Source organism: Mercurialis annua, linkage group LG3 (assembly GCF_937616625.2).
Source record: "Mercurialis annua linkage group LG3, ddMerAnnu1.2, whole genome shotgun sequence".
Lineage (NCBI taxonomy): Eukaryota > Viridiplantae > Streptophyta > Magnoliopsida > Malpighiales > Euphorbiaceae > Mercurialis > Mercurialis annua.
This window is the reverse complement of record NC_065572.1, coordinates 66,775,978-66,796,107: the sequence shown is the minus strand read 5'-3', so window position 1 is coordinate 66,796,107 and position 20,130 is coordinate 66,775,978. Positions and strand designations below refer to the sequence as shown.

The following is a 20,130-nucleotide window of genomic DNA, read 5'->3' as shown; positions in this document are numbered from 1 at the left end:
CATATCAAGTTTTGTTGATAAATTTATAAGGCCAAATATTCTAAAAAAGCCAAATCTTTTATAAAAGTTTCACAAAAGTCCTGACCTTTCAATTTTATCGATTTTGGCAAAAAACAGATTATTTGATTTCAATTGTGGCCAACTCTCAATTTGATGTTAATTTATCTATGTGGCGCCTACGTGACCGCATTTATATTGAAAGGTCAGGAATTTTGTGAAACCAAATAATTCATTTTTGGCCAAAATCGACAAAATTGAAAGGTCAGGACTTTTATGAAACCAAATAATCAGTTTTTGGCTAAAATCGACAAAATTGAAAGGTCAGGACTTTTGTGAAACTTTTGTGAAAGATTTGACCTTTTTACGACATTTGGCCAATTTATAAAATATTAAAAACATTTGACATTTTAGCTACACTAAAGCTTCGTTTTAAGCCAGGACTCATACCGTTTTACATTTGAAGTTTAGGTCTCCGCTAACCTTGTAGTTGTAAAATGACAGCTAAATACATTCTTAAAAAAAATAGACTAGAAGCTGCACTCGTCATCAATTACTGAACTTCACAAAAATCAAATTTTCTTAATCAAATTAATTTACAAATATTCCAAATTACAAAGAAAGAAACTAGAAGAAATCTGAAAATAATCCGAATTAATTTACAAATATTCCGAATTATTTCTTAATATTAATTAATCTAAACCCCTTCAGAATTTCACCTTGAACTTCTTCATTACATCCCTAACATCTCCACCACCAAGATCAAAATATTGACAGTGTATCTTTTTCAGAATTTCTAAATATGATTTCATTATTTTTATATCTTCATCTACCTTCCTCACCGCAAAAGATTTACTCTTCGATGCCCCGTCTCTCGGAAAAAAGTACTTATAACTCTGAACTTGAATCACATTACCTTTGTTCACCGGCCACACGTCGGTTCTGTCGTCAAGAATAACAACCGCCCTTTCTTGCCCCATCACTATGTCAAGATTCTTTCGACCTGGTACGGTGCTGTCAACTCGCGAAATCAATCGTGTATTAAAGTATTTATTATCAGGATCGAGCAGCTTCACCATCTCCTTCGCGTAATGAGGAGAAGAGTTAGTGTAGACATACAACTCAAACATGGTACTAGCTTGTTCGAGGAAATCAAGAACAAACGGCCTCAACTTGACGGTGCAAGAACATGAATTTGTCAATTTTACCCTAAAAACATCTTGAAAAGATTCTATTTCTTTGGTTACTGAACCTCGAGCGGTATGATGAAGCAATGTCTCATCTAAATCAAGAACCAAGATTAACTTCTTCTTCTTCAAAAGAATATTTGTCTGGATATTACGCATCCGAACAACTTCAGTTTTGGTTAACCTTAAACCATGGTTTATGTAATTAAATCGCTGGCCATGCTGATCGGCAACTTCTCGACGGCAGTTGATGCAGATTGATCTCAAGACCACTGGATGTGAACATGTATTTGCTAACATTGTTTTGGCTTTCGTAGCAAGAACAGGCTTATTTGAGATACTTGTTTGCATCATTATTCTCTTCACTTGTGCAACTATACTGCCACAGGTTTATATCGAAGGAGGCGAAACCTAATTTAAGTTTTGATTAGGAATAAATTAGGATAAAAAAGGATTTTATACGATAACTTTAATACTCGAAATTGCTGCCAGCCAAAAATAATTAATTTAGTTAATTCATAATATAAAAAATCGCAAAGATGTTATTTTTTGTTCATTTTAAATAAATAAAAATTATTATACAAATGATGTATGAACGTTTAAAATTTTCTCTATAATTGTCTATAGTATACTTTTATTTTGTTCATTTTAACTGTTTTTTTTTATTTGTTTTACATCAAACTAGTCATTGTAATATATTATTGCGGATTTTGCATGTCAACTAGAAATAAATTTATGAATTTATTTTTAATTTTTAGTAAATTATTCTCATTTGTGTAATTCGCTAATGTGGAAGTTATTTTACACCAATAAATGAGTGCTACTTCGGCACCGTGTATGAATTTAAAAAAAATGATAGTTCGTGCATGAAAATGACAAATTTTAAACTGCGTGATTAAAATGAAAAAACATGTAAAGTTCGTGATTTTTTTTTGACATTATAACCCTTTAATATATGTAGGTATTTTATTTACAAATTTATATATATACATATTTACTACAAGTCTAAATTTTTTATTTAACATTTAATTCCATTAAAATAATTATGACCATTAAACCTATTTTCATTTTTAAACATGATTTTTAAAAGTTATCATATAAAATCACGATCTTTTATATATTTTTTTCAAATTTTTATTAAAATAAAATTCAGTGTATTTTTGCTGATTAAATTCTTCACTAAACCATTAATGAAAGATCCAAACTATATATTGATGTCAAAATTATTCTCTTTTATCTAGATTATGTAAGATTGACAATTTGGTGATAGATTTGAAAACAAATAAAAGGTTGTATTTTATATGATAAGTTTTAGAGGTTGTGTTTACTGTAAAATTAGGTGTAAAACCTTAGTATTTATGCCTAATTCTCTTTTAAATTAATAGAAAAAAGAATAGTTTCTATATAAATGTTTTGAAAATCGGTTCACACTTTATTTGTATAAGTAATTTCGTCCAAATTTATGTGAAAACATAAGAAAAATGCTCTAAATTTCAAAAAAAAATAAAAAAAAATCCAAAAAATATATCCTAAATACCGATACTTTTAAACAATTCGTTACTAGTATATTGTAGGCAAAAGGCTCACTTTAGCCCTTAAGGTCAGAGCGAAAGAATTAATAAGACCCTGAGGTCGAAGTTGGCTCAATTATCACCCGAGGTTGTCCAAAGTGGTTCAAATCGCACCAAACTTTAACTCTGTTAGCTTTTTCCGTCTAGGTCCTCAAAAAAAATATTCAAAAACATCCTTAATGTTTAAATTATTTACTAATGTTATATTTATAAAGTTTTTTAATCATTTTCACCCTTTTCTTCAATTAAACCAATCAAAAAATTTAAACCTAATTAAATTTAATTAAACTAACTAAAATTAAAACAAAAATTTGGTTAAGCACCCCGATTTTTTCTCCGAATCTATTAAGCTATCAATTCTTTTTAACGACCGCTGGAAAATTTTTCCGGCGGTCTTCTCCGGTGGTTCTCCCATGGCAGAACAGCAGGCTGTTCTCCCATTGGAGAACATCTCACTACAAGAAAACAGGGCTTTAGCGACGGAAAATTCCGTCGCTAAAGCCCTCATTTCCGTCGCAAAACATCTTTTGCGACGGATTGTATCCGTCGCAACATTTTTGGTCGCAAACAAAATTTGCGACCAAAAACGTGTCCGTGGCTAATTTTGCGACGGAAACGTCCGTCGCAAAAGCCACAACGTCCGTCGCAATTGTGTCTCCAATTCATTTCGTTTGGAGACAAATTGGCGACGGAACTTGTGCATTTGCGACGGAAAAGTCCGTCGCAAATGCCTCAGCCTTGGAGACGAAGGCTGAGGGTCTGCGACGGATATATCCGTCGCAAATCAGCGACGGACAAAATCCGTCGCCAATTCATCAGCTTTTGTCTCCAAACGCTGATGAATTGGCGACGGACAAGTCCGTCGCAAATGCCACAATCCGTCGCAAATTTCATTTTTTTTGGCATTTTTTTGCCGTTTTACGCTATTTTTTGCCGTTTTCTCCTGTCGTTTTAAATACAGTAATAACAATTCATTTATAAATTACAATCAATTGAAACTGATAAATATATATATATATATATATATATATATATATATATATATATATATAAATATCAGAGTATAAATGTAAAGGTCAAAAAATAAAAATAAAAACCGTATATATGTGTGTAATAAAATAAGCTAACACGACACTACAAAGCTGGAGTGTCGTCATCGTCTGGTGGGGTAGGTGGGCGTTGTGGCCGATACTCTGCCGGAAGGTTAGGAATCATCCTGGCAATCTCCTCGCGTATCATCTGGGCCATGTTCGCAGCCTGCTGTTCCCGAGCCAGTCGCAGACCCTCCTGAATGCCGGCCTGCACACGGCGCTCGACCTCCTCGTCTGCCTGCTGCGACGTCCTAGAAGAGCTGCCTCGCTGCACCCTGCTGCTGCTTGGCCCGGCGTACCTGCTGCTCGCAGAACCCAACCCGTACACGCGTTTCTTCTTGTTGACGCCCTCGATGTCTAGAAACACCTGGGTCTCGTCCACTGCAGCTGGGGTCGAGGAGCTACCCTCTCCGGTCTGAGGCTGTGTCGCAGCAGCAAGCCTCTCAGTGATGGCGTCCTACAAAACAATAAAAAAGATATCAGTTTAGTTTTCAAGCAACCAAAAATGCATAACATATTACAAAGTAAACCTAATTTCTAACGAAATTTCGACAGCATTTCCTCTGTAATATGAGCATCACCCATTTTTCAGGGAAGTCCTGCAAGCAAATTCCAGTATATAATCCAATAATAAACATGTTTAACAGCTAACCAACAAGCATTTTCAATCTAATAGATCATTTCCGAATTATTAAATTCAACTTAGAGAATTACAAGTTTAATAAAAACTTACAGTCATATCCTGAGCCTGTTTGTCGACCGGCTTCTTGTCAGCCTTCGTGGAGTGAAGGCGAGTGTACAACTCCGTCGCACTCGGTTTCCGGCCAAGCTCCCTTTCCTAAAATAAAAAATACAATTCAATTAGTATCAAAATAAAATAAATACGTTATTTAAGTATTTTAATTACTGAATTTTAAAACAAACCATGACATCCATATGCTTCAGAGCAGAGCGAGATCCACCAGTATGGCGGACAGGTCCAGAACCGGCGCCCGCTGGCTCGCTCATCCGATTTGCTCGGGCGGTTTCTGACCTTTTTTTCTCTTTCTCTGAGTTCCAGAACGCGTTCCAAGCATCCCAGATGTCCTGGGTCACAGAAATATGCTTCTGTTGCGTCCTCCTCATTCTGTGGATGTTGTCTTTGTAGCGGTTGGCTGCATGGACCATGAAGACCTGTCTAATGACCTCCTCGCTGTACGCCGCACTATCCCACCAGAACTCTTTCTGCAAACAGTACAAACATGTTGCATTAGTTAGTTTTTTAAAAAAAACATAATTTAAACGTTACGAAGCTTTAAATTAAATTACCTGAAACTCCTGGAAGTAGAACTCCCTCTGCTCGGCTGTTAGAAAGCGCCATGCTGTTCCATTATCGAACCAGCACTTCCTAAAAATCTCCCGCATAGCCCGTGAAACAGGCCCAGAGTCGATCAACATCGTCCTGTGATTTTTTAGGCATAGTTTAGTATATATACATATTACAATTTAAACGTGGAAAACTAAATTGTAAACATACCTGCTAGGGTCCGGGTGAACCCTCGCCCTACCCCGGTCGTCCAGAACAGCCGGGGGCTCGCCAGGCTCACGCTGCTGCCGAGGCTGAACAGGTGCTCCAGCCTCTAACTGCTGCTGCTCCTCAGCAACGTTGTCATCGTCAGGAACAAGGTCTGATCCCCGTCCGCGTCCTCGGCCTGAGGCTGATCCTCGGCCTGTGCCTGATCCTCGACCGCGACCCCTCATACCTGCACATACATCAATTTTAAATGTTCGACAAACAACCAACACATTTATTAATAAAATTATACATTCCTTCGTGAAACATAAAACTATGAAATATTAATTCAAATTCAACAAGTGTACACATGAATAATATAAGTAAAAAAACATAAATTCGAGAAGCGTTAATACATCATCTTTAACAATTAATTAAGGTTTCAAAAATCTAGTGCATAAAATATACTAAACTACTAAAGTTCTTTGCTTTCATCTTCGTCTGATGAGGATGCGATGAACTCATCTTCTGTTTCTTGTTCAGGAGGCATGAACAACGCATCTTCCTCAGCTTCTCCAGTTTGATCAGCCAAATATGTCGGATTGTCTTCTGTTGCAACAATGAGAGGATTTTCTTCTATGTCATCTTGAAAGGCCGGGATAATCCCCTCGGGCATGTCAAGCTCTGATCGCGCCTTTATCCTGCAAACTGCCCACCAATTTATTTTATCCCTTCTTTTACTCGGATATGGCAGGTAATGAACTTGGTCGGCCTGTTCAGCTAAGATGAACGGTTCATACTTGTTGTATCTCCTTCTGTTATTAATATCCACCATGTTGTATTTTTTGTTACTAATTGTGCCTGAATTTTGCGCTGGGTTGAACCATTCGCATTTAAATAAGACAGTCGTTTTCATTGGAAGCGCTGGATACTCTAACTCAATTATGTCTGTCAGAAATCCATAAAAGTCATTTTCGCTATCGACATATTGAGTTCCCCTTACGCAGACTCCACTATTCATTGTAAGTTGTTCCTCCCCATAAGCTTGAGTCTGAAACTTGAACCCGTTTACACGGTACCCCTTAAATGTTCTGACTGATCTAAGAGGTCCTTTAGCGAGACTAAGAATGAAGGGATTGGTACAGACAGTTGGATCTTGCACCTGAAGCGTAAAAGTGTATTATAAATCGGAACTTTTAACTAAAAGATTCGAAATATATTCTGTTAAATACTTACATATTGTTGAAACCAGCAGGCAAAGTCACTCTCGAACTTTGCTTCAATTTGCGAGGTGCTGATTTCAGGGTTTCCTCTACGCAACTCGCCTTCGAAAACCCTTTAGTTACGAAGAAAACAATAATTAGAAGCTAAATAATCATTGTTAATTACATTGACAGCTGTATTAAAGCTTACTCTCTGTAATTTTCAATTTCTGAACAATTCAACAGAACATATGTCCGGGCAGCAACAATCTCAGCATCTTCAAGATATCTCTTGCGGCAAGCAACGGGAGAGAACGGCGGTGGTGGCAGCAACGGGAGAGAACGGCGGTCGTGGGCAGTAAGGGGAAGGAAAAAACGGTGAACGGCGGCAGTTTAGGAAAAAAGGGGAAAGAAAGAAGAAAGGGGAAGAAGAAGCAGCAGCGTTTCAATTTAACACTGATTTAGCGACGGATATTATTTCCGTCGCTAAATCAGTGTTAAATGAAACGCTGCGTTCAGGGCAACGTATTTAGCGACGGAATTTCTATTCCGTCGCTAAATAGCTACCCTGAACGCAGCGTTTTAGTCTGGACTAAATATTAACGACGGAAAATAGCCATCCGTCGCAAATGTTTAGCCAAATTTTGGCGCTTCCTTTTCCCTCCAAATTACAGCCACTTAGCGACGGACTGGAGACCAAATATCCGTCGCTATCATGGCGGGAACACTCCCGCCATGAATTTTGATGGGTTAACGACCGATATGTATTCGGTCGTTAATTCCGTCGCAAAAAAGTCAAATTAGCGACGGATTTTAGTTCCGTCGCTAATATCCATCGCTAATTTGATGTTTTCTAGTAGTGTCTGCTGTTCTTCCCAGGTTGGGAAGAACAAAGCTGTTCTTCCCAACCTGGAAAGAACATCGCTGTTGTTCTTTCCAGGATGGGAAGAACACCACTGTTCTTCCCAACCTGGGAAGTACAGCGGCTGTTCTTCCCAACCTGGGAAGAACAGATCTGTTCTTCCCATGTTGGGAAGCATAGTATTGTTCTTCCCATGGGAAGAACAAGAAGAAATCTTGTTCTTCCCATGGGAAGAACAGTGGAGCGGAGATGACCGCCGGAAATAAATTCCGGCGGCCGGTAAAAGAGAATGGTCAAAAAATAATACCGTTTTTTTTTCGATTAATTTTTTTTTTAATTTTTGTTTGGAATTTTTTTATCGAAAGTTATAGAGGTGTTATCCGGCGGGTGTGTAGTGGTGGGCGGGTGAATTAGAAAATCATAAAATATAAAATATTGTTTCTTTTTTTTATTAGATTTTTTATTTGATTTTTGATCGGAATATTTTTATTTGAATTTTGATTGGTTTTATTGAATTTTGAAGCGTTTAATTATGTTTCGAAGTGTTTAATTGAGTTCAATTATTTCAATAAATAAAAAAGAGGGTGAAAATAGTTAAAAAAAATCATAAATATAAAATTGGTAAATATTTTAAACATTAAGGATGTTTTTGAAATTTTTTCCTAATAGCCATGTTATCAGTTAGACGGAAGAAACTAACGGTGGTACGATCTGAGCCAGTTTCGACAACGTCAGGGGAATAATTGAGCCAACTTCGACCTCAGGGTCTTATTAATTCTTTCGCTCTGACCTTAGGGGCTAAAGTGAGCCTTTTGCCTATTTTGTAATAGATTTTTTTAATTTTATTTTATTAGTTTGCAAATTCTGATTTGTGTACAACATTTTTTCTATAAATTGTGTTTAAAAACCACTACTTTAATTAAATTCATCGTAAGTTTACGGACTTACGACTAACTCATAAATATTTTTTACTATCACAGTGAACCACATACACCAAAAATTAATATCTTCTCTGATTACCGTCACAATGTCTTTTATATATCAAATTTAACAAATACCAATACAAACACAATTCAGTCAATAAATATAAAAATAATTATAGCTATCTGCACAATTAAAAAATTGGTTAAAAAATAATTAGCTATTCTCAATATCTTCTTTTGTCAAATACATTATAATTTTAAAAATTAAAATCAGTCTAATTAATCATAATTTTGTAATATCTGCTAAATATATTTATAATTCGTTTAGAGTCGAAGAGAAATACATGCACCCATTTTTTTAGCCATCATCCAAACACGGGCAACTTTATTCTTGGCGATCGAATTATTTCTTAACACAGTTTCACCTTTAACTTCCCTCAGTATATCCCTAACATCTCTGCTACCAAGATCATGATCATGTTCATCATCAAAAAATTGATGGTGTATCCTTTTCAAAATTTTCCAATATTTTTTCATTATTTTTATATCTTCATCCGTTTTTCTCTCTGCAAAAGATTTACTCTTCGACTTGCCGACTGTCGGAGAGAAGTACTCGTATTTCTGAACTTGAATCACATTACCATTGTGGTTTGGCCACACGTCGGTTCTGTCGTCAAGAATAACAACCGTCCTTTCTTGCCCCATCACTATGTCAAGATCCTTTCGACCACATAAGGTACTGTCATCTCGCGAAATTAATCTTGAATTGAAGTATTTATTATCAGGGTCGAGCAGCTTCACAATCTCCTTGGCGTAAGCTTGATAAGAGTTAGTGTAGACGTACAACTCGAACATGGTACTAGCTTGTTCGAGGAATTCAAGAACATACGGTCTTAACTTGACAGTGCAAGAAAAATCTGTCAATTTTACCTTAAAAACATCTTGCAAAGATTCTATGTCTTCGGTTACTGAATCTCGAGCGGTATGAAGCAATGTCTCATCTAAATCAAGAACCAAGATTAACTTCTTCTTCTTCAAAAGAATATTTGTCTGGAAATTACGCATCCGATCAACTTCAGTTTTGGTTAACCTTAAACCACGTTTTACGTAATCAAATCGCAGATGATCGAAAGTTTCTTGAGGGCAGTTGTCGCAGATTGATCTCAAGACCGCTGGATGTGAACATCTAGCAAAAAAAGGCTTATTTGAGGAATTTGTTTCCATCATTAATCTCATCATTTGTCTAACGTATATGCTAGTAGTACTGATACAGATGTCATATAGACAACACCTAATTTAGGTTTGAATAAGGAATAAAGGTTGTCCCTAATTCACAAGGAAATTTAATACATCGAAGGTAGAGGCGAAACATAATGACAACGTCAAGGGTATATGTGACAGATTTTCTAGCTCAGGGTGTAAACAAAATAAAGATTAAAGGTGGGTTTTTTTTAAGTAATTAAGCCCTTTTTAAAGTGGACTACTATTCGCCACCCAAAATTACTATCCACCGCCCAACTTTTTACCAAGATACCTCTAAGCTATTTTCAGTTAAAAAAAAACTCAATTCTCTCAACTCAATTAAAAACCCAACAAATATCCGATCAGATTTATAATAAAAATGTTAAAATCGACTAAAGATGGAGAATAAAAAAATTTAAAAACTAATCGGTTTTTAATTTTTCAATTTTTTTGTATTTTTTTAATGGGCCATCGCCCTAAAATGGCGATGGTCCATAAGGACAATTGTCCCTGAGGGACAATTGCCCTTTGGGCTATCGCCAAAAAATGGCGATAGCCCAAAAGGCCATTGCCATCTCATGGCAACGGCCACCATTGCCATGAGATGGCAATAGCCCCAATGGACCATCGCTCTAAGATGGCGATGGTCCATTGGACCATCGCTATTTTAGGACGATGGCCCATTGAAAAATTTAAAAAAATTAAAAATTAAAAAATAAAAAACCGATTAATTATTAAAAGTTTTCGTTCTCTATTTTTAGTCGATTTTAATATTTTTATTATAAATCCGCTCGGATATTCGTTGGGTTTTTAGTTGAGTTGAGAGAATTGAGTTTTTTTTTAAACTGAAAATGGCTTAGGGGTATCTTGGTAAAAAATTGGGCGGTGGGTAGTAATTTTGGGCAGCGAATAATAAAACCCTTTTTAAATGGTCAATTTAACTACATTTATACTTTCGAGTGATTATAATCCTTACTGTGTTTTGTATTTTTTTTTTCCAAGCTAGAATCAATTATGAAGATTAAAAATTACATCAAGTGAAAGTCATATAACAAAAGTTATCTATATGATCTTTTCAAAATATGAGATATTAAATAATAAGCAACAATTCAAATACAAGCTATAAAAAATCGAAAAATAGAGAACAATCTAGACTTATGATCCCGAAACTTAAACACAACGATTATGTTGAGCGGGTGTTTAGATAGTTTCTTTTTCGATTTGCTCGACGAAACACTTGAATCCGTTGAAGCCTACTATTCCGATCTCCATCTTCATTTAGATCCTAAAAAGATAGCTCCACATCCTCACTATTTCTTAGATCTACAAATTTTTTGATCTAAAGCTCCAACAAACACTATGTTCTTGAAGATTTAAGAAATATAAACAAAAGGAGGAACATAAAAGACCACATTATTTAATCAATAGCAACAAGACAAAGATCCAAATCAAAACTAAAATTTTAACAAGAATTTATTGAATATAATAGTAGATCTACAATAGTTATTAAAGTGGGCGGAGAGAAGATGATTTTTCGGTTAACCGGAGAAATCATCTTCTCCCACCCTTTAGAACAATGAAGAAAAGAGAAGTTTTTTCTAGAGAGAATGGAGAGAACAAATTTTTAGAGAGAGAGTCTTTAGCTTCTGATTATCTTTTTTTCTTTGAACTGTACTACATTTTGTATCTAAAATACTAATTGATAATGATTGTATCGATAGTCCATATTCATAATTCTCACCATTTACATATACTAGTTTCGCATTACGTGCTACGCACGTGGCTCGTAATGTGACTCGTAATATAACTCGTTAATTTATATAATCAATTTTAAAAGCTATTTAAAACATTTAATTATATTGATTGCATATAAAGTAGTAGTTAATTTATTATTATATTTATTAAATTTGTTATAATTATACTTATATATTTTTAAAATCATAATCGAAATTAAATTAATTAGATTTTTTGTTGGATTATAAAATATATTATGAGTTTGATTAAATTTATTATATTATAATCAATATAATAGTTTATTTTAATAGTAAGATAGTATTATTTTACTTGTTTAGCATGTATCTCGTAATGTGATATAATAGTAATAAAATGATTTTAAATTAGCATTTAAATTAAAAATAACATTAAATAAAATAAACTTTAATTAGACAAAATAATTCTAAAAAAAATGTTATATTAAAATAATAATAAAAAATTCAATTATTAAACAATTAAAGTAGCAGTCTATAATGTTATTTTTACTTGACAATTATATTTTAAAAATATTAAATAGTAGTAGTAGTTTGTTAATAGAGTTATTATTCTTTTTTCTAAATTATTGTAATGAATTAGTTGTACTTTAACTTTAATATTCAAATAAAATTATAATATACTTTTTTATATACTCAAACTACAATCATCTAAAAACACTAAAATTTTAATTTATTAATTAGTTCAAACTCAAAACTTTTAAAGTAACTTATATGTTAGTTACATTAAATACTTATACTTTACTAATATATTACATATATTTTTTTAAAAATAATAAATTAAATAATAGTAATTGTTTTAAATAATAGACATAAAGACTTCCAACCTCAATAGTTATCATCTATTCTTCAATTGGCACTTTAAATTTCGGTAAAATTGTATTCTTTTGTTACAGAATAGATAGAATTAATAACTTCATATTTAGGATCATGTCATCATATGACTCTCCATCTTGTAGATGGACTCTTCTAATTGATGTTTTAAAATTAATATGCATTCTCTTGTTCCCATTAAATGTATGGTGCTTTATTTAAGAGAGATGTATGCAAAACTATATTTATAGTCCATAATAGTTAAACAATTTGCGATGATATCATACCAAATCGAAAATCTTAACAATTGTAAATTTTCTATATAATCTACCATGTATCTCTGTTTAATACATATAATACTAATTTTATCATGATTAGAATTCTATTTATTGCTTTTCTAATTCCTTTCCTTATTCAAGGCAAATTCATTAGTCTTTATTCAAATCAAATTCTAACTATATTTTAAAACTAATAATTGAATATATAATTAATTAGTTAATGACCAAAAAAACTATAATTAAATAATCAATTGCCAATAAATTAAAAAGGGTTAATTAGTAATTTTGCCTGTCCCCCCCTATCCGTGCTTTTATATATAGTTTAGATTAAGTTATTCATCTCTTTATATTAGTTTAACAAAATCAAATAGAGCCCAATAAACACACCTATAACTTAAGTTTAATGAAGAAAAAATTACACCAAATCACCCAAAAACTCAAAAGTTTGTATAAATCACCTAACTTTTTTTTTTTTTGCAAAAATCTCTCAATTTTGAAAGATTCTTTTCATCTCTACCTTTTAATAGTTGTGATTACTATTTTATCCCTATGGTGTATTTTACCTATTGTGTTTCCATTACACCTAATAATTTCTCCTCATTTTATATAAACCGGGCCAATTTTAACCGAACCACCACCGGTCAGACCATTATTGGCCGGTCAACGGCCGGACCACCGTGGTCAACGCCGGTCAACGACCGGACCACCGCGGTCAACGCCGGTCAACGGCCGGACCACCGCGATCAACGCCCAGACCACCACCATTACTGGTTTGTGGTCTAACCATTTTTAATGGTTGGACCAATTTTAGTTAGATAATTAAAAATTAAATAAAACATCATTTTGTGATTGAGGGGATTTGAACCCTTGACCTCTTATAAGAGAGAGGTTGTGCTTTGCCATTAAGGCAAAGGCTAATTGTTGTCAACATTTACTCTATAATATATATGTATAACTGATTATAAATTTAAATTAACTTATTAGAATGAAATTAATTTATAATGTAAATTAAATATCAACTAAATATCAACTTAAATTAAATTTATTATAAATTTAATATTAAATTAGTCTAATTAAATTTATTTATTTATTAAATATTTATACAATAAAAAAATAAAATATACATATATTTATATTTAATACAATTTATTAATATATAAATAAAACTAGTAAAAATATTTCACTTTTTAAAATTGAAAAATATAATGGTTTAATGGTCGTGGTCGGATATGTGGTAGTGGGACCCCCGTGGTGTGCGAAAACTCAATAAGAACTCAATATAAACTTAATGACGACTTAATGTCAATTCAATGATAACTTAATGTCAAATTCATTATGTATACTATTAAAAGTAATTTATAATATAACAAATAAACTAATAGTAATTTGAAAGTAAATTATTTAAGGTTTTATTAAAATAAAATAAACCGAAAGTAATTTTAATATAAGTGAACTGAATATAAACTTAATATTAACTCAATGTCAACTCAATATAAACTCAAAGTAAATTTAATGTGAACTCAATATAAATTCAATATAAATTTAATGTTCACTGAATGTTAATTCAAAGTAAATGTTTTGATAAATAATTATAAATTTAAAATGAAATTATTTTATATTATTATATAAAATTATTTTTCTATAATTTATACTTTCAAAAATAAACTATTGTAGATTGAAAGTAAATTATTTAAGTTTTTATTACAGTAATTTGTGTAAATTTAATGTCAACTCAATATGGACTTAATGTCAACTCAATGACTACCCAATATCAACTCAATGTAAACCTAATGTCAACTCAATGTAAATTTAATGTATTTTAGTAAGTATAATTTTAAAAATTAACTTAATATTAGCTCAATGTAAATTTAATATCAACTCAATGTCGACTCAATATCAACTCAATGTAATCCTAATATCAACTCAATGTAAACCTAATGTAAATCCGAAGTAATTTTTTAGTAAATTATTTTAATTTAAAAATGTAAATTAATATCAACTCAATGTAAACTTAATAACTCAACGTCGACTCAATGTCAACTCAATGTAAACCTAATATCGACTCAATGTCAACTCAATATCAACTCAATGTAAACCTAATGTCAATCTGCAGTAATGTTTTAGTAAATTATTTTAATTTTCAAATGTAAATTAATATCAACTCAATGTAAACTTAATAACTCAACGTCAACTCAATGTAAGCCTAATGGCGACTCTATGTCAACTCAATGTAAACCTAATTTCAATCCAAAGTAATCTTTTAGTAAATTATTTTAATTTTCAAATGTAAATTAATATCAACTAAATGCAAACTTAATAACTGAACGTCGACTCAATGTCAAACTAATGTCGACTCAATGTCAACTCAATGTAAAGCTAATATCGACTCAATATAAACCTAATATCAACTCAATGTAAACATAATATAAATTAAATTTAATATCAACTCTACGTCGACTCAATGTCAAGTGAATGTAAATCTAATATAAACTCAATGTAAAATTGATGTAAACTACATGTCAATTCAAAGTAAATGTTTTAGTAAATTATTATAATTTTAAAAATTAACTTAATATCAACTCAACGTCGACTTAATATCAATTTAATGACAGCTCAATGTCAACTCAATGTAAACCTAATGCCAATTCAATGTAATCCTAATGTCAACTTAGTGTAAATCTCATGTCAATGCATGCAAACCTAATGTCAACTCAATATAATTTTAATGTCAATCCGAAATAGTAAATTATTTTAATTTTGAAATGTAACTTAATATCAACTCAACGTAAACCTAATGTCAACTCGATATAAACCTAATGTCAACTCAATGTAAACTTGATGGAGGTTACATGTCAATTTAAAGCAATTTTTTTAGTAATTTATAATAATTTTAAAAACTAACTTTATATCAACTAAATTAACTTATATAATTTATTTTGAGTTTATATCGAGTTGACATTAAATTAATTGTGTTTCTAATATATTAATTTATAAATTTATTTTAACTTAATTTACTTTAAGTTAATATTTAATTTACACTAGTATTAATTTAATTAGAATAAATTAATTTAAATTTTAACAAGCGTAATATTTTATTAGTATTTTATAATAATATATTATTTATAATCAACCATTTTAATATGTTTATATTTAGTTTAAATGCTTTCTTATACATTATTAAAGAGTATATGTATATATAATAAAGAGTAATTAAAGACAACAAACATGTCTTGCCTTGATGGTTAGACACATGGACAAAGTGTGAGAAGTCAAGGGTTCTATTCCTACTAATAGCAAATTTGTATTTTATTTAATTCTTTTAAAATCTCACCACTATAGTTGACTGCCGTTGACCGCGGGTTGACTTCTGTTGACCGCGGGTTGACCGCTGTTGACCGCGGTGGTTCGGCCGTTGACCGCGGTGGTCCGACCGTTGACCAGCGTTGACCACGGTGGTCCGGCCGGTCGGACCAGAATTTGGCCGGTGGTAGGTGGCGGTTGGTTAGATTGTCTAACCGAATCTAGATTTGCCACGTGTCATCATTTGATTAACTCAAACATAGGCCAATGAAATGTTGACAAATACCAAGGACAATATTGTCTCATTTTCTTTTATTTTGGGTTATGAGGGATTTTTGTAAACTTTTTATTTTTTTTGAGAGATTTTTGCCAAAATCAAAATGGTGAGAGAAAAGTGAAACACCATAGCATTTTTAGGGGATTTGTGTAAAAAAACCCTTACCGTTTGGATTGAGGGTTTTTAAAATCCATGGATTTTAACAAAATCGATGGATTTTAAATCAATGGAATTTAAATCCATAGATTTTAAAATTCCATCGTTTGGATTGAAAATAAAATCAATGGTTTTTAACATTATTTATGAAAAAAATAAATAGTATAACAATCCATCATTCATAAAAAATGGTGGATTTGGACTTTCCCACCTAGTAGGTGGGAAATCAAAACCCTAAAAAATGATGGATTGTAGAAAATGAGGGAATCTATAAATCCATGGATTCTATTAAATTTTTTTGAGGCAAACGATGGATTTTGTCCAAATCCATTGATTGTTTAAAATCCATCGTTTAAAATCCATCAATCCAAACGGTGCCTTAATGAATTAAACATTTAATCGTGAATTGCAAAAACTATCGGCCAACAAAGAATCATCATAATATGAGAATTTTGCGGAACCAAATACATTACTAATCATAATTGTCATCTCTGTCTCATAGCTACCATAAATTACTGCCAAAAAGGTTGAAATCAGAAGAGTCGTTTATAAATTTCTTCTAAATGTCATTTTATCGAACATCTCATGTGCAAAAGAGGGGTCATTAGCCAAAATGGTACCCAACCTTCGTACCTTGTATCAAAATGGTACCCAACCTTTAATTTGTATCAAAATGGTACCCAACCTTCTAACATTTGTTTCAAAATGGTTTTTTTTAGCATTTTCCAGCCACTTTTGATGACGTGGCAACCGGAAAAATAATTTTTTTATTGATGTAAAATAAGAGTTCGTTTTAATTTTTTAAATTATATAAAATCTTATTTGTCATGGGATGTGGCAAAAATATAAAAATTTAGTTTTCCGGTTGCCATGTCATCAAAAGTGACCGCAAATTGTTTAAAAAACTATTTTGATACAAACGTTAGAAGGTTGGGTACCATTTTGATACAAATTAAAGGTTGGGTACCATTTTGATACAAGGTGCAAAGGTTGGGTACCATTTTGGCTAATAACCCGCAAAAGAGTTAAGAGTATACTAACTCATTATATATTACCATAACATTAATTAAAGGTTCAAAATTAAAGAAAAATGATGGCTGCTACATTATTGGAAATTATTCTTTATCCGTTTGTTGAAATCTGCAAGGATCCATTCCATCAACAGTTATTCCATTTAATCAATCATTATTTTTAATATTTGCTAAATATATTTATAGTTCGTTTAGAGTTGAAGAGAAATACATGCACCCATTTTTTTAGCCATCATCCAAACATGGGCAACTTTATTCTTGGCGGTCGACTTATTTCCTACTACAGTTTCACCTTGAACTTCCCTCAAAATACCCCTTACATCTCTGCTACCAAGATCATGATCATGTTTATCATCAAAAAATTGACTGTGTACCTTTTTCAAAATTTTCCAATATGTTTTCATTATTTTGATATCTTCATCCGTTTTTCTCTCTCCAAAAGATTTACTCTTCGACTTGGCGACTGTCGGAGAGAAGTACTCGTATTTCTGAACTTGAATCACATTACCATTGTGATTTGGCCACACGTCGGTTCTGTCGTCAAGAATAACAACCGTCCTTTCTTGCCCCATCACTATGTCAAGATCCTTTCGACCACATAAGGTACTGTCATCTCGCGAAATTAATCTTGAATTGAAGTATTTATTATCAGGGTCGAGCAGCTTCACAATCTCCTTGGCGTAAGCTTGATAAGAGTTAGTGTAGACGTACAACTCGAACATGGTACTAGCTTGTTCGAGGAATTCAAGAACAAACGGCCTTAACTTGACAGTGCAAGAAAAACCTGTCAATTTTACCTTAAAAACATCTTGCAGAGATTCTATTTCTTTGGAAACTGATTCTAGAGTAGTATGAATCAATGTCTCATCTAAATCAAGAACCAAGATTAGCTTCTTCTTCTTCAAAAGAATATTTGTCTCGAAATTACGCATCCGATTAACTTCAGTTTTGGTTAACCTTAAACCACGATTTATGTAATCAAATCGCAGGCCGTGATGATCGGAAATTTTTTGTCGGCAGTTGATGCAGATTGATCTCAAGACCGCTGGATGTGAACATGTAGCAAAAAAAGGCTTATCTGAGGAATTTGTTTCCATCGTTAATCTCTCCATTTATCTAATGTCTATGCTAGTAGTACCGCTACAGATGTTATATAGGCAAAACCTATATCTATGTTTGAATGAGGAATTAAGGAAGGAAGGAATTAGGTTTTCCTAAAGTTATGGGAAAATCTATTTCGACTTAGGAAAAGGATTTTATTTTTTTGAAACTTTAAAAAAGATTTTATTTCTTGATTCTGCTATACCCAAACTTTAATTTTATTTTATTTCATTTTAGTTACAAATTTAAAGTTGTTTTTTTAATTATCATAAATTTTATTTCACCAAAAATAATTTTTAGTTACTAAAATGAAAAAAACAAAATTAAAGTTTGGTATCTAAACTCTTTATCATCAAAAATTTATTCATAAAAAAGAAACAAATTAAAATTTAGTCATTCTTTTTTTTATAATTGAAGAGGGGAAGCGCTTCAATACACGACTTGACAGTTTGTTGTTAACGCTTATAATATTTTAGTTATAACTCATTGGTAAAAAAAATTATTCATTAAATTAAAATAATTCAAAAGTTTAGATACTCCTAGAATCAATCATCCGATTTTATACTTAGACTCGAAATCACCAGCCAAAAATAATTAATAAATCTTTAGAATAACATGGAAAAACTACCCAAAAAAACATCCACTTTTTAATAAAAGAGCAATAATTTAAACTGAAAACAACTATCCAAAAAAAACATCCAACTTTTTATACTCCCATCCGGCAAATTGAAGGATATTAAACTCATTGAATCACTTAGTTATTCGAACATTACAAAAAGGGTATTAAGATTTATATCGTTAAAAACAGTCATAAACTTATCGATTTAATATTTCATGGGGTGTCACTCGAGACAAAACGCACTAAACTTTTTGCGTTTTATCCTGTGTGCAATGCCATAATTAAAAAATCATGTATAATTTTGATATTCTTCTTTAATAAATGGGTATAATTTAGTAACCATTTTGTAATTTGCAATAAAATTATTGACTTTCTTTTAAGATGGTGACTTCTCTGAGAAATAGTTTCATAAATTAGTGAGTATTTTTCAACGATTTAAATTTTATTACTCTTTATATAATTTTAGAGTAACTCAGTAATACAGAAATCTAATATCCGCAAATTGGACCTACAAGATAGATCCTTTATGAATATTTCAAAATCAGCCTAGAACAAAGCAAAAAGCTAAACTTACACCTTAAATTTATAGTAGTATCACTAAATATTCAAACGTTTATTGGTTATAATTCAATTAAATAAACGAGCTTATTAGTCAATTAAATATATAATTTTCATTATTTATTTCAATTAATCTTCAATTAAATAATGTTTTATTAGTATTCCGTTAACACATGATATTTATTAATTGATCAATAGTCTTATTACAATTTTATTTTATTTAATATCAATTAATAAATATAAACTCTATATAAATTATTTAAAATTCTAACTTAATTTTTGTTTGTTTTATTTATTACTTCCTCTGTTTTCTTTTAATTGTCTATTTTTTTTACATAACACGCATATTAAGAAAGTTATTAAAATTTTATAGGCTTAAATGCACCAAAAATTACCAAATTTCGTGTTTTTTAGTATTTAACATAATCTTTTAATTTTGGCAAAAAAGTACATGAACTTTCAAAATTTTGCAATTAAAGACACTAATACCGTTTTGAATGTAAAACGGCACCGTTTTATATTAAAACGACACCATTTTGGATAGAAAACAACATTATTTTTCAAAAGAAAACACACTTGATCTTAATTGCCAAAAATTGAAAAGTATATGTTTAATATGCCAAAATTAAAAGATTATGTTAAATACCAAAAACACGTGAAAGTT

At 31.6% G+C, this 20,130-nt stretch overlaps 5 protein-coding genes across 5 annotated transcripts; all 5 read right to left on the bottom strand.

Moving 5' to 3' along the window:
- Nucleotides 1-704: 704 nt before the first annotated feature.
- On the bottom strand, nucleotides 705-1,538 carry LOC126672887 (RNA polymerase II C-terminal domain phosphatase-like 4). Its single transcript, XM_050366835.1, has one exon. It carries the CDS (start codon nucleotides 1,536-1,538, stop codon nucleotides 705-707), a length of 834 nt encoding a protein of 277 aa, XP_050222792.1.
- Nucleotides 1,539-3,779: 2,241 nt separating this feature from the next.
- LOC126672886 (uncharacterized) lies at nucleotides 3,780-5,586 on the bottom strand. The gene is made up of 5 exons (XM_050366834.2): nucleotides 5,363-5,586; nucleotides 5,155-5,287; nucleotides 4,771-5,070; nucleotides 4,580-4,684; nucleotides 3,780-4,303 (listed from the first exon to the last, which is right to left on the bottom strand). The coding sequence occupies exons 1-5, from the start codon at nucleotides 5,584-5,586 to the stop codon at nucleotides 3,890-3,892; spliced, it is 1,176 nt and encodes a 391-aa protein (XP_050222791.1). The 3' UTR covers nucleotides 3,780-3,889.
- A 212-nt stretch (nucleotides 5,587-5,798) lies between these two features.
- On the bottom strand, nucleotides 5,799-6,834 carry LOC126675095 (uncharacterized). The gene is made up of 3 exons (XM_050369674.2): nucleotides 6,752-6,834; nucleotides 6,575-6,674; nucleotides 5,799-6,500 (listed from the first exon to the last, which is right to left on the bottom strand). The coding sequence occupies exon 3, from the start codon at nucleotides 6,357-6,359 to the stop codon at nucleotides 5,814-5,816; it is 546 nt and encodes a 181-aa protein (XP_050225631.1). The 5' UTR covers nucleotides 6,360-6,500; nucleotides 6,575-6,674; nucleotides 6,752-6,834; the 3' UTR covers nucleotides 5,799-5,813.
- Nucleotides 6,835-8,649: 1,815 nt separating this feature from the next.
- Nucleotides 8,650-9,549, bottom strand: LOC126672885 (RNA polymerase II C-terminal domain phosphatase-like 4). The gene has a single exon (XM_050366833.2). The coding sequence runs from the start codon at nucleotides 9,547-9,549 to the stop codon at nucleotides 8,650-8,652; it is 900 nt and encodes a 299-aa protein (XP_050222790.2).
- Nucleotides 9,550-17,379: 7,830 nt separating this feature from the next.
- LOC130015291 (RNA polymerase II C-terminal domain phosphatase-like 4) lies at nucleotides 17,380-18,285 on the bottom strand. Its single transcript, XM_056105089.1, has one exon. The coding sequence runs from the start codon at nucleotides 18,283-18,285 to the stop codon at nucleotides 17,380-17,382; it is 906 nt and encodes a 301-aa protein (XP_055961064.1).
- Between the last annotated feature and the right edge of the window lie 1,845 nt (nucleotides 18,286-20,130).

Excerpts from the sequence above, each read along its gene's own strand:
- LOC126672887 (XM_050366835.1), bottom strand. The coding sequence starts at position 1,538 with ATGATGCAAACAAGTATCTCAAATAAGCCTGTTCTTGCTACGAAAGCC.
- LOC126672886 (XM_050366834.2), bottom strand. The coding sequence starts at position 5,586 with ATGAGGGGTCGCGGTCGAGGATCAGGCACAGGCCGAGGATCAGCCTCA. Across the intron at positions 5,288-5,362 it reads GTTCACCCGGACCCTAGCAG|GACGATGTTGATCGACTCTG; the intron begins GTATGTTTACAA and ends AAAAAATCACAG. Across the intron at positions 4,304-4,579 it reads AACAGGCTCAGGATATGACT|GACGCCATCACTGAGAGGCT; the intron begins GTAAGTTTTTAT and ends ATTGTTTTGTAG.
- LOC126675095 (XM_050369674.2), bottom strand. The coding sequence starts at position 6,359 with ATGAATAGTGGAGTCTGCGTAAGGGGAACTCAATATGTCGATAGCGAA.
- LOC126672885 (XM_050366833.2), bottom strand. The coding sequence starts at position 9,549 with ATGGAAACAAATTCCTCAAATAAGCCTTTTTTTGCTAGATGTTCACAT.
- LOC130015291 (XM_056105089.1), bottom strand. The coding sequence starts at position 18,285 with ATGGAAACAAATTCCTCAGATAAGCCTTTTTTTGCTACATGTTCACAT.